This window comes from Sinohyriopsis cumingii, chromosome 13 (genome assembly GCF_028554795.1).
Source record: "Sinohyriopsis cumingii isolate HCF-2022 chromosome 13, ASM2855479v2, whole genome shotgun sequence".
Taxonomy (NCBI): Eukaryota; Metazoa; Mollusca; class Bivalvia; order Unionida; family Unionidae; genus Sinohyriopsis; species Sinohyriopsis cumingii.
The window spans coordinates 4561821-4576541 of NC_142973.1; the positions used below are offsets into that span (position 1 = coordinate 4561821).

At 32.7% G+C, this 14721-nt stretch overlaps 1 protein-coding gene across 2 annotated transcripts in view; it reads right to left on the reverse strand.

The window, feature by feature from the left end:
• LOC149784871 (uncharacterized) overlaps window positions 1-14721 on the reverse strand; it is a 73310-nt gene that overhangs the window by 14868 nt on the left and 43721 nt on the right. For both annotated transcript variants that reach the window (XM_089978446.1, XM_089978447.1), the window contains 2 exons: window positions 10549-10652; window positions 3657-3823 (listed from right to left, as the gene is read on the reverse strand). In XM_089978446.1, coding sequence (XP_089834572.1) covers window positions 3657-3823; window positions 10549-10652 — 271 coding nt within the window. The remainder of the gene's footprint in view (window positions 1-3656; window positions 3824-10548; window positions 10653-14721) is intronic.

The window sequence follows — 14721 nt, forward strand, 5'->3', positions numbered from 1 at the left end:
CATCCCATATCAAAGCAACCAATCATGCATTTGGAGTGGCAAACAGGATTTGTATCTAGGATCATCTACATAGCATAAGAAATGTTTTAGGGAAAAACCCACGTCAGTATGATGTCAGTAACATGTCAGTATCATTATCTATTTGCTAGCAGGAGTAGTTACAAAGATGTTTTTATGATGGTCACCTTGGTGATGATACTGGAGGTCAAATCAGCACCATTTTCATTAGGACAAACTAGACATCATAAGAGGTCTTTCAATTAATTAAAGCTCCATTTTGGTACGACCATTTGTTCAGAGAAAAAAGTGATAACAAGATGTTCAAGATGGCCACCAAGACAAATATTTTGGCTGTGTGATGAACACCATTTTTCACAGAACCAACCAGACATCTGATTGAAAGTGTACGGCAAGTTTCAAGTATGAATTTTTCCTAGCAGTTTCAAAGTATTGATAACATGGAACTAATAACAAATAAACACTGAATGATGGAGACCAGAAAGCATACGCTGGACCATCACACAATCGAATCTGGTGTGCACTCAGCAGAACTGACATGAAAGCCAGGGCCTGCATGTTCAGCCCAGGATCATGGCCAGGGCCTGCACGTTCAGCCCAGGATCACGGCATTGGTGTAAAATCTATGATCTTAATACAAAGTTCAAAAGTGGAGAGGAAGCTTTATGCAGCTTTATAATGATTTATCCCATGTATGAAACAAAAATCAATCAAAAGGTTTTACAAAAATATAAAATTTGTCAACCCGAACATTAACACAGATTTTCAAAGACTGTGATCTTGTTCCTAAGATCAATATCTATTCTGCCAACCAAATTCAAGCTGTATGGAAGACATGTTTCCAAACATACCTATGGTTACCTAAGTACAATTTAATTCACCATCCTAATCTGGATTTAGATGAAACCACTCCTGTCTGTCTGCACTAATAAACCCATTGATGCATGGCTGCTTGCAATGGATAATGGAAAAATCGGATGGAACTATAATATCTTGACTTGAAGGAGACCTTTGACTTTGTTGTCTTGCATGGAAACTTGAAAGGTACCAATGTTTTCACTCTCATGGGTCAAACAGTACCTATCTGACCGAAGCCAACAAAAAAAGTTGTTATGGATAACATGAAATCAGTCTGGTGTCCATAAACAAGGGATTTTCACAGGGATCTATTTTAGGGCCTGTATTATTAATATTGTTTATTGATGACATGACTTTCTCCTATGTGTTCAACATTTAAACACTGATTAATATGCTGATGATACTACTTTTTGCACAAGTCCAATTTGGGTGAAGATTTTTATTGAGTTGAAAATTGTTGATCACTGAATAACATGTTTACAAATTCTCTAAAAACCAAGGCAATGTTACTTGGAACTAGGCAAAGATTATGAGTGAAGAGAAATCAAGATCTTGAACTGTTTATCTTCAATAAACAAGTTGAAAATGTTTACAGAAAATTATTTTTGGGAGTTGACGTTGATAAGACTCTAGACTGGTATAATAAAGTGAAACACAATTGTTATATAATAACATCAAGAATTTACCTTTAACAGAGGATGAAATGTTATCTACCACTCAGCTATCAAAAGTTATTTTACAATGCATTCATTCTTCCTCTTCTGGACTAATGCTGGACACTTTGGGAAAACACAACTGACAGTAATATTAAAACAATCAACAAACTGCAAACAAAAAATGTTCAGCAAGCATTATCCTGAATTTACCACTTGATACACCATCCAGAAATCTATTCTCAAAACTGAAATAACTGAAATTTGAATAAGACGAACCTACCAAAAGTCCATATTAATGTTCAAAGTAAAGAACTTGTTAATATTATTTAAATGCCATGTTTCATTTTAAGTCAGGAAAACAGTACCAAGGACCCAAACTGAGATCAGTTACAAATGATCATTGCAAAACACCATTTCCAAAATCAAGTACTTTAAAACAATTATTTGCTTATTTCATTGCTGTTCTGTGGAATGAACTCCCCAAAGCAATTAGATCAAAAATAAATCTAAATGTATTGAAACAAAATTAGATGACTGCTATCTCAAAAGACAGTTTACACTGAAATACATGTACTTCAATTTATTCTGTTAAAGCATTTCATATACATTTTGTACTTTTATACTTAATGTATTTAGGATTGCTTTAATATTTTTCATTTTTTATTTGTTTTTCTTTCTTTTCTTCTTGTATTTATAATAGTTTGTTCATCCTCAGAGGAGATTTGTATATTTTACTGAGTTACCTCAACAAATAAAGTTTTTATTCATATATTTACTATCAGTGATCACAAGAAAAGCATTTGCTTGGTACCCATTAAGGAGATTTCAACAATTATTTGCAAGATATATACCTGCTATAAAACACATTCCAGGAAGGATGGGGATGAGGTGCAATAATACGCAAATATATCTGTACCTACCTTCTGTCATGCAATGTGCATGTTTAACTTTGTCAAAGACTGTCACTGGTCACCAGATAAGATATCTGTACCTACCTTCTGTCATGCAATGTGCATGTTTAACTTTGTCAAAAGACAGTCATTGGTCACCAGATAAGATACCTGTACCTACCTTCTGCCATGCAATGTACATATTTGACTTTGTCAAAAGACTGTCATTGGTCACCAAATAGGATAAATGTTCACATGAGGAAAAGCATTTGCATGGCATCCAGAAAAAAGAGTCTAACAGCCAATAATATTTGCAAGATATATACATGCTATAATGGATACTTCCGGTCCAAGGATGATGATGCAGTTCAATAATAAGCATGAAATAATACAGCAATAAGAATTATCTACAGTTATGAACAATACACAGGTGTACCCCACTGTAAGAAATCTCCATACAAGGCAATATCTTTTATAATGGGTCATGGGTCATTGTGATCCCACATCTCAGATGCAAATACAGCCTTGTAAAAAGGATGGACTTATAACTGTATAGATAATATGGCCATATAAAGCAGGTGGCCTCAGGTGAGGTGTACAAAATAGTAATAATATGCTATTGTGGTGCTGGGTAATATGGCCTTAATAAAAAAAGGAGGCCTCAAGTGTTAGCTGATGCAAAGTTTTTAACACTTTGGAAATTGTTTTGTCAAAATATATTAAAAAATATAACTATCAGCAGCCAAAGGGAGTCATAAACTTGGCCTACTATAAAAGTTTCCTACTGTATTTTTTGAATTTACTGCTAGAAAAGGCAGAAATTAGGTTAATTCCTCAACTAGGAAGTGCTTTATATTCAGAAAAGTGACATATTTTGTATTTATAGAGAAAACAATTACCACTATAAGAAAATTTCTTGGGAGAAACTGAACATAAATACAAATATTAATCACTGCTGGATGCTTGTACAACAAGTCAATGTAAACAGAAATAAGGGTTTTGCAGAACACTACAACTGCAAAATTATGAATTGGACAAAACTTGAGTTACTATAATTTAGCAGAAATTGTATATCTCACCTGATAACTACAATGTAATTATGTTTTAATGATTTTCAAAATATGTGAAAATTTTTTAACAGTGCTAATGATGATGATGGTACCACTTTTGCTGCTGAAAAATATATATATATTTCTTATTATCTGCTCCCTTGGGCAAGAAAATAATGATAAACCTGGTTTGAAGTCTTGGGCAAATGTGAAACTGTTTAGTATAGGATCTTCATCTGAGTCCACAGGTCCATCATTAACATCTGACTCATCCCCCGATAAGCTAATACTGTCATCATAATCAATACGAAGAACCTGGGGAGCTTGCTCTGCATGAATCTTCTCCATCCTCCTAGAATACAGTCAAAGCAAATGTTTAAAATTTCTATTTTATGTCAACGGAACTCAACCATCAATTTGTATCTCACTAAATTGCATGAGTGTACTATGGGATTTTTTCCCTAGTTCTATTTCAGATTTTGCTCATAAAAAATAAAATTTAATGAAACAGGAAGCCACAATGTCAAGAGTAAACAAGTATCATCTGAAGGAGTGACATGTTGGCAAGTTTTGTTTTCCAAAACATTGTTCCTACCTTCTTAAAGAAGTCATGACAGCTCAGATGCTTGTATCAATTAGTCTTAATGGAGGGGAAGAGTGCCCGTATACATGAATCAGTTCATCTTAAAAGAAGAGGAGAGTGGAGAATCTCCAGATGCTTGTATCCATTAGTCTTAAAGAAGTAGAGGAGTGGAAAATCCACAGTAGATCACTGGTCTTAAATGAATCCAAATGAGATTAAACTCAGACCTTATCAGAGTCCAAAACTGGGCACAATAAAATAGGATGGTAATTAATGACGGTAAAACAAAATGTATGATTTTGGGGACATCACAAAAGCTACACAAGTCAGGGAACCCCAAACTGTCTCTTGCAATAAATAATCATCCATTAGAAAATGTCAAACATGAAAGGCTTGTAGGTGTGTCTGTAGATAAGTAGATAATAATTTATTATGGAATGACCATATTGATAAGCTTTGTAAAACACTGTCATCCAAAATTGCCCTTCTCAGCAGAATCAAGAAATATTTACCTATGGAAACTCGCAATCTATACTACAAGTCATATATTCTTCCAACAATGGATTATTGTTCTAATGTATGGGGAAACTGTGCTAAATCTGAGCTTGACAGGATTTATAAACTTCAGAAACGAGCAGCACGTGTAATTTTAGATGCATCTGTTGATCATCCCTCAAAAGCATTGCTTACAGAACTCAAATGGTTCACAATATATGACAGGATAGATTTTCACAAGGCAGTTCTTTTATATAAATGTCTACATGGAACTGCACCAGAGTATCTTCAAGATTTATTCAGGCCTTTTTCAACACAATACCAGTTGCGATCAATATCACATGGAAACCTTCTAATACCAAAACCAAGAATAGAGCAATTTAAAAAGAATTTTTAATACTCTGGTACAGTTCTGTGGAATAAGCTTCCACTACATGTAAAATCTGCTGAAAATATTAGAGTATTTAAGAAAAGATATCATGAGCATGTATGTGTTTCTAACAGATAATGGAATTTAGTATTTTAGTACTAAACATGTTAAAATAAACAGTAATTATTGCCATCTTCATATAATGTGCATTGTTATACTCTCCTTAAGAAGGCCTCTAGGGAGAATAGTCCTTGACTAATGAGTCACCCTCTATAAATAAAGCATTATTATTATTATTATTATTATTATTATTATTAATAACTTAACTGTGCACTTAGCGGCACCAGTCTGCAGAAGTGCAAAGTGCATTACTTTTGTCCATGCCGAGTACCAAAATTGTAAATGATTTCAATGACACCTAATTGTTTTTGTTGTTGTAGGGTTTAACGCCATTTTTCAGCACACAATAGGCTATACATGGCGGCCAGTATTAATGGTGGAGGAAGAACCCAGGAAAACCCCAGGAAAGAACCACCGACCCACGAAAAGCTACTGGCAAGCTTTCTCACATACCCACATTGGCTGAATATGACACCTACTGCATAACAGGTTCTGATTACTAGTCAACATTAAATGACAGCTAATGCATAACAGGTGCTGATTACTAGTCAACATTAAATGACGCCGAATGCATAATGGATACGGATTAATAATCAACACTGAATGACACCTCATGCATGACAGGTACAGTGTGACTCCGCTATAGCACGCTCCATTATAACATAAAATTGGATATAATATGGTTGTGGTGTGGCTCCTGAAATTTCATATACATGTACTTTTCTCATGCACTAAATTTTTTTCTTAAAAATATGAAAAGTAATGTGTAAAAAGTGTATTATCATTTTTGTGGAAGAGAGAATTCTAATATAAGAAGATTGTGGTGTGGCTCCTGCAATTTCATACACATGCATTTATCTCATGCATGAAAAAAGTTTTTTCTTCTTGAAAGTACAAAAAATAACATGTAAAAAGTTTATTCAGGGATCATCCTGGGCTTTGCCAATGTCACAAATTTTGATTTATTTTCCTTACTGACAACAAAAATATACCATCTGGAGATCCCCCCGATGTTGTTGACTGTTTAAAATTGTATATACAACGTAGGTTTGGAGTAAAGAAATTCAGAGGCACAATGAAAGGAAGCCGCAAACTTGTTATAGAATGCACTGGAATTTATCTATTGCTACAAAAAAAATTTATTGTTCATATTGACTAACCACCTCAACAGTGTATTGTTATATCATAATCTGCTTATTCTGACATCTGGCCTGATTAATATATGCTACAAGATCTCTGCATTTTTTTAAAACACTTCTGGTAGCAGAGATCAACCAGATGAGGCACTTTCTCATAATGGATCTTTTGGATGTAATAGTTTTGGATTATCGTCTGCTCACTAGTAATTAATATATTTATTTTGACTGACCTCTGTATGTCAATGGAAAGTAAAATTCCTCTTCTTATCACTCATTGAATTAAATCCTTCATAACATATATTTTCTGTAGTAATCCCTGTCAGAACAGAACACCTGTGTATTCATCATCTGTTGGCCTTTTTTTAAAAGAATTCTGATACATGCATGGAAGTCAGTATAACTCAGTCACCAGAAATGTCACCAGAAAATATTTTTTTACCCCCCACCCAGAAAACAAATAAAAAGCTGAGATCTACTTGTTGGTCTATTTATGCTATCAGGGCTAGCCATAATTGATAAACTTTTGAAAGCAGGAAGAGTAACTGCTACAATTGACCAGCGATAGCTAATTCCTTTTGTTTTTAAAATGAACCCAGAAAAAATAGTTTGGCTGAAACTTCAAAGAAAAATGATCACCTTTGAAGCACCGATCCTTCTATATAAATACTAAGCAAATAAAAAAATCAGTCTCAATCACTGTTCTAGAGTTATTTGATGTTGCTGCCCCAATAAGAAACATACATGCTTGGTCCTCCAAAGCTGTCCTTTACCAGTAATTTCAATAACACATGCACAATTCATCAAAGAAAGCTGACTGCAATCTTCAATAAAAACAAATAACCTTTCATAAAGGGATTCAGCACCAAATTTAAATAAAAACAATGGAATCTGATAGATAATTGCATTTTCCAAAGCGACTGGAACACATTTGTTGTACCATGAATGTTTTACTTCTGCAGGAAAAAATGCTTATGGTAACTACCAAGAGCAGCATAAAACGCAAATTAAATTTACAGTCTTTAGAAACCATTTACATATGGCTGTCAAGTTAATTGAAGATGGGTTATCTTGCAAAGATGTTTGTTAAACTTTTTAATTTGTTCACGTTTTCATTTCCTTAACAATAGTCTTATCCCCTGGGTAGCCTCGGCAACAGGTTTCTTTCTTCCGCTGACCACAATCTAGGCCAACTTAAGTACATGTACATGTAGCATGTAAACAGCTACAGCCATGTGCTACTTGTGACAAATGTAATTAATTGGTAAGTGACGATCAGATAAGGATCAAAACGAGGACTACCATTTTTGTAATACATACATGTTATTTGTGTTTTCTTATGGGATGTCAGACATAGATGAAGTTTATAACGTGATCTATACTCAAATTCATGGATTTATTACATAAAAGTAGAGTACTTAACAGATTATGGATTGTACTAAACAAATGTAAGTTAATGTCTATATACAAGTGTTTTTAGACTAGTTTTTTGTATTCATGTAATCAAAAACGTGTTTTTTGCACCCGCTTTTATTAACTGCCCCCCACCCCCCATATTTTAGGTACATGAATCATTTTCAGTTAAATTACTTGGCTGGCTATAACACAGTTCGGTCAGTAACACAGTCCAGTTCTATGGACACCACCTACCATGTTATAGTGGGGTCACACTGTATTGATTACTAATCAACATTAAATGACACCTAATGTGTAACTGGTATTGACTTTTTTACCAGTCAACATTAAATGACACCTAACTGATAACAGGTGCTGATTACTAGTCAGTGTTAAATGACACCTAATGCATAATAGTTATTGATTACTAGTCAACAATGAATGACACCTAATCTATTATAGTTATTAATTACTAGACAACACTGAATGACACTTAATGCATAACAGTTATTGATTAATAGTCAACACTGAATGACACCTAATGTATAATAGTTACTGATTACTAGACAATGCTAAATGACACCTAATGCATAATAGTTATTGATTACTAAACAACACTGAATGACACCTAATGCATAATAGTTATTGATTACTAGACAATACTAAATGACACCTACTGTATATTATTGATTACTAGACAACACTGAATGACACATATTGTATAATAGTTACTGAATGACACATAATGTATAATAGTTATTGATTACTAGACAACACTGAATGACACATAATGTATAATAGTTATTGATTACTAGACAACACTGAATGACACATATTGTATAATAGTTATTGATTACCAGACAACACTGAATGACACATATTGTATAATAGTTACTGAATGACACCTAATGTATAACAGTTATTGATTACCAGACAACACTGAATGACACCTAATGTATAATATTTATTGATTACTAGACAACACTGAATGACACCTAATGTATAATAGTTATTGATTACTAGACAACACTGAATGACACGTAATGTATAATAGTTATTGATTACTAGACAACACTGAATGACACATATTGTATAATAGTTATTGATTACCAGACAACACTGAATGACACATATTGTATAATAGTTACTGAATGACACCTAATGTATAATAGTTATTGATTACTAGACAACACTGAATGACACATAATGTATAATAGTTACTGAATGACACCTAATGTATAATAGTTATTGATTACTAGACAACACTGAATGACACATAATGTATAATAGTTATTGATTACTAGACAACACTGAATGACACCTAATGTATAATAGTTATTGATTACTAGACAACACTGAATGACACCTAATGTATAATATTTATTGATTACCAGACAACACTGAATGACACATAATGTATAATAGTTACTGATTACTAGACAACACTGAATGACACCTACTGTATATTAGTTATTTATTACTAGACAACACTGAATGACACCTAATGTATAATAGTTACTGAATGACGCCTAATGCAAGATTGCTGGATAAACGTAACTTTTGGTCTCCATTATGGTGTATTTATCAAAAGTACTTGGTCACATGGGTTTTATAGTTTTGGTTTTGTGAAGAAACTATAATGTTTGCTATAAGAACCAATATTATTTCCCAAGAGATGAAAGGGTACATGCTGGAACTGGTCAACATGTACTGTTTTAATTAACACTTCATAAAATATATCCTACTTGAAGCACCGAATACAAGCTGAATTGTCTAAAATGGCTCATATGACTTGTATCCAAAACTAGCACTCTCATAACAAAACTTGCAGTAGATTTTATTGAACAGAGATAGCTCATACTGAATAATCAAAGAGTGTGATTTTAATATATTTGCTTTCCTTTCACTTTAGGAAATCATGGGAAAGGAAACTTGGATCCCTAAACATAGACTACAGTGATAAAGCTACCAATCATCTGTCAAGAACTATTGGTACATGATGAAGTCACTGTACCATGTGGCTATTTTGAATTCTATCAAAGGAACCGTGATAGAAGCCATCAGGTAATGCTATGCAAAAATTACCGAAATATTACAATAAATCTTTCCCCTCCTCAAAAACATGAAATGAGTCTATATTTTACAACAGTCAGCTGAGAGATACAGATGATGTCAGTATGTTTTGAATGGAATCTTTCATGTGTCATGACTGGTAATGCTATCTGATAGTGATCCAATACATATCATGTGCATAGATGTTATGTAACAGTGATTTAAAATATATTATGGGACAGTGAGCCTGGATGGTATGTGACAGTGATTCAAAATATGTGACAATGAGCCCAGATGGTATGTGACAGTGATTCAAAATATGTGAAAATGAGCGCAGATGTTATGTGATAGTGATTCAAAATATGTGACAATGAGCCCAGATGCTATGTGACAGTGACTCAAAATATGTGACAATGAGCCCAGATGCTATGTGACAGTGATTCAAAATAAATCATGTGATAGTGAGCCCAGATGCTATGTGACAGTGATTCAAAATGACAGTGAGCCCAGATGCTATGTGACAGTGATCCAAAACATATAATGTGAGAGTCAGCTGAGATATATTACATCACAGTGATTAAAGATATATTATATAATAGTGATCTGAGATACATTTTATGGGACAGCTGGCTAAGATATGAAATTTGCAGATTAGAAGTATAGTACATACAATTACAGTAAGAAACACATTTTGTATATTGGGTTATTTTTCAACATTGGAGGTATAAAGAAAGGAGACCAATAATTTCATCTATCTGAATACTGCAATTTCTTGTTTTGGTTAAGCAGGCATTATTTGTTCCAATATATTTATGTAAATTAATTTATATAATTTGAAAAGCTTTTATAACACGTGGATATATACACAGTAGTTTTTTTTAAATCTTCATGAAAAAATATTATTTCACAAACAGAATCTGACTCACTTTTCATGTTCTTTCCTCCATTCCCTTAGTTCTGTCAAGATTTCTGACCTGTCTCTCTGCTCTTCTGGAAATGGATCATAAGTGTGCTCTGGTGTGTGATGGAACTGAAATAAATACAGAATTTATCATTATGGTAAATGATGGAACTGAAACAAACACAGAATTTATCACTCTGGTGTGTGATGGAACTGACACAAACACAGAATTTATCATTTTGGTGTATGATGGAACTGACACAAACACAGAATTTATCATTCTGGTGTATGATGGAACTGAAACAAACACAGAATTTATCACTCTGATGTGTGATGTAACTGAAACAAACACAGAATATATCACTCTGGTGTATGATAGAACTGAAATAAATACAGAATTTATCACTCTGGTGTATAATGGAACTGAAATAAATACAGAATTTATCATTCTGGTGTATGATGGAACTGAAACAAACACAGAATTTTTCACTCTGGTGTGTGATGGAACTGACACAAACACAGAATTTATCATTCTGGTGTGTGATGGAACTGACACAAACACAGAATTTATCATTCTGGTGTATGATGGAACTGAAACAAATACAGAATTTATCATTCTGGTGTATGATGGAACTGAAATAAATACAGAATTTATCACTCTGGTGTATGATGGAACTGAAACAAATACAGAATTTATCACTCTTGTGCACGATGGAACTGAAATAAATACAGAATTTATCACTCTTGTGTACGATGGAACTGAAACACAGAATGTATTACTTGGGTGTATGATGGTTCTGACACAAACTCAGCCTTAACTTTTTATATTTTGTAAATACTGATTACCCTGGTTACAGAGGTTCCTGATAAGTGTGCCTTCTAGCTGCTGTTTCTATGATGAACCTCCAGAGGATCATAATGACTTCCTTAGTGAAAACTACTTGAATCAGTGTACATGGTTTCAACATGAATTATGTCCAATGCAAACTATTCAATTTAATAAGAAATAAGATTTACAACACTCGCCAAATTTTGGAGCCTCTAATTTACTCCTGAATTATTTATAATCCTAAAAACTCAATGTTTATATTTGAATGTCATTCATGATACTTCCAAGATATTTGTTTTTATATATTAATGTTATTCATGATACTTCCAAGATATTTGTCTTTATATATTAATGTTATTCATTATACTTCCAAGATATTTGTCTTTATATATTAATGTTATTCATGATACTTCCAAGATATTTGTCTTTATATATTAATGTTATTCATGATACATCCAAGATATTTGTCTTATATATTAATGTTATTCATGATACATCCAAGATACTTGTCTTTATATATTAATGTTATTCATGATACTTCCAAGATATTTGTCTTAATATATTAATGTTATTCATGATACATCCAAGATATTTGTCTTATATATTAATGTTATTCATGATACATCCAAGATATTTGTCTTTATATATTAATGTTATTCATGATACTTCCAAGATACTTGTCTTTATATATTAATGTTATTCATGATACTTCCAAGATATTTGTCTTATATATTAATGTTATTCATGATACATCCAAGATATTTGTCTTTATATATTAATGTTATTCATGATACATCCAAGATATTTGTCTTTATATATTAATGTTATTCATGATACTTCCAAGATATTTGTCTTTATATATTAATGTTATTCATGATACTTCCAAGATATTTGTCTTATATATTAATGTTATTCATGATACATCCAAGATATTTGTCTTTATATATTAATGTTATTCATGATACATCCAAGATATTTGTCTTTATATATTAATGTTATTCATGATACTTCCAAGATATTTGTCTTTATATATTAATGTTATTCATGATACTTACAAGATACTTGTCTTTATATATTAATGTTATTCATGATACATCCAAGATATTTGTCTTATATATTAATGTTATTCATGATACATCCAAGATACTTGTCTTTATATATTAATGTTATTCATGATACTTCCAAGATATTTGTCTTTATATATTAATGTTATTCATGATACATCCAAGATATTTGTCTTATATATTAATGTTATTCATGATACATCCAAGATATTTGTCTTTATATATTAATGTTATTCATGATACTTCCAAGATACTTGTCTTTATATATTAATGTTATTCATGATACTTACAAGATATTTGTCTTTATATATTAATGTTATTCATGATACTTACAAGATACTTGTCTTTATATATTAATGTTATTCATGATACTTACAAGATATTTGTCTTTATATATTAATGTTATTTATAATACTTACAAGATACTTGTCTTTATATATTAATGTTATTCATGATACTTAAAAAAGATATTTGTCTTTATATATTACACAACTATTCTCAACACTGTTTTACAACAATGGATCCAAACTTTAAAAAAAAAAACTAGATATTTTCTGGGAAAAGGTTTGAAGCAATCTTTTCCAATACGTAGCTTTACTTTGCAAATTTCATTTCTATTACTGAAAGTGACAACCTGGGATAAAGCTTCTCAACAATGTTTTTTGGCATAGCTATTTGTTCAGTTATTAATAACTAAATTATTTCTTTGAGAAACAATTATTGGGAAACTCCCTTACATTTTCATGCAAATGAAATGCTGGCTCTGAATCATCTGTTCAGTCATCTATGTGTATCGGTCTCATGTGTTCTGACCATACAAGATCATCTATGTGTATTGGCCTCATGTGTTCTGACCATTCAAGATCATCTATGTGTATTGGCCTCATGTACTCTGACCATACAAGATCATCTATGTGTATTGGCCTCATGTGTTCTGACCATTCAAGATCATTTATGTGTATTGGCCTCATGTACTCTGCCCATACAAGATCATCTATGTGTATTGGCCTTATGTGTTCTGACCATACAAGGTCAAATATGTGTATTGGCCTCATGTGTTCTGGCCATACAAGATCATCTATGTGTATTGGCCTCATGTGTTCTTACCATACAAGGTCAAATATGTGTATTGGCCTCATGTGTTCTGGCCATACAAGATCATCTGTGTGTATTGGCCTCATGTGTTCTTACCATACAAGATCATCTATGTGTATTGGCCTCATGTACTCTGCCCATACAAGATCATCTATATGTACTGGCCTCATGTGTTCTGACCATACAAGATCATCTATGGTACTGGTCTCATGTACTCTGACCACACAAGATCATCTATGTGTATTGGCCTCATGTACTCTGCCCATACAAGATCATCAATATGTACTGGTCTCATGTGTTCTTGGAAATCTATGGTACTGGCATCATGTGTTCTGACCATACAAAATCATCTATGTGTACTGGCCTCATGTGCTATAGGATGTAATGCTAATAGCAGAATATATATAATTATACGTTAGGACTGCTTTCAATGGCTAAATATTTTAAAATGGCCCTGATGTCTGCAATTTCATTCAATGGAAAACTTTAATATAAGACACATTTATGTGCCTCTGGGGTTTCTCAGTCCTTGGACTGAAATGCCTGTACAAGTAAACACTGACAGAGAGAGTACTGCTAGCAATGAATACAGATAGGCATATGTGGCAAAGCAAGACTTTCTTTAGTGATACCTGATTGTAATAGCAGAAGGTAAAGAATTAATAAACACACATGCCTCCTTGAAGCCCAAATTTGCAAGAAAAAGCCACTTCTAATGCAAATATTGCAGCATGGTTCATGACAAGTAAGAGGCTACTAAAGTTGAATCCAATTTAACACAGTTGTTTTTTCTCAGTACATACAACTTACTGGAAAATTAACTCTTACATGTGCCTCAAATGAATGGAAATATATACCAAAATTTTATTCAAAAAAAATTGAGCAGTATTAAAGATATGGGTAACTAATTTCAAATATTTATATCATGTACATGTGAACATGTCAGACAGCGTTGTTTTTTATATTCAAAAGATGTGTTTTTGTCCCAAAGAGGGTCAGTGCATCTGACCCAAAAAAGTGGGACTGTACAATTCGAGAAGTCTTGTTGTTGTACAATTGAGAACAAGTCCCTATTTACTGACCAGGACTTTACTCTCCAGCTGATCCAGATCCATATATAACTTATCTAAAGGCATCATAATTTGACCAGTGATGACCGGTCTCAAAAAGAATCAGGATCCACTTAGAACAATATCAGAACCACAGCCAG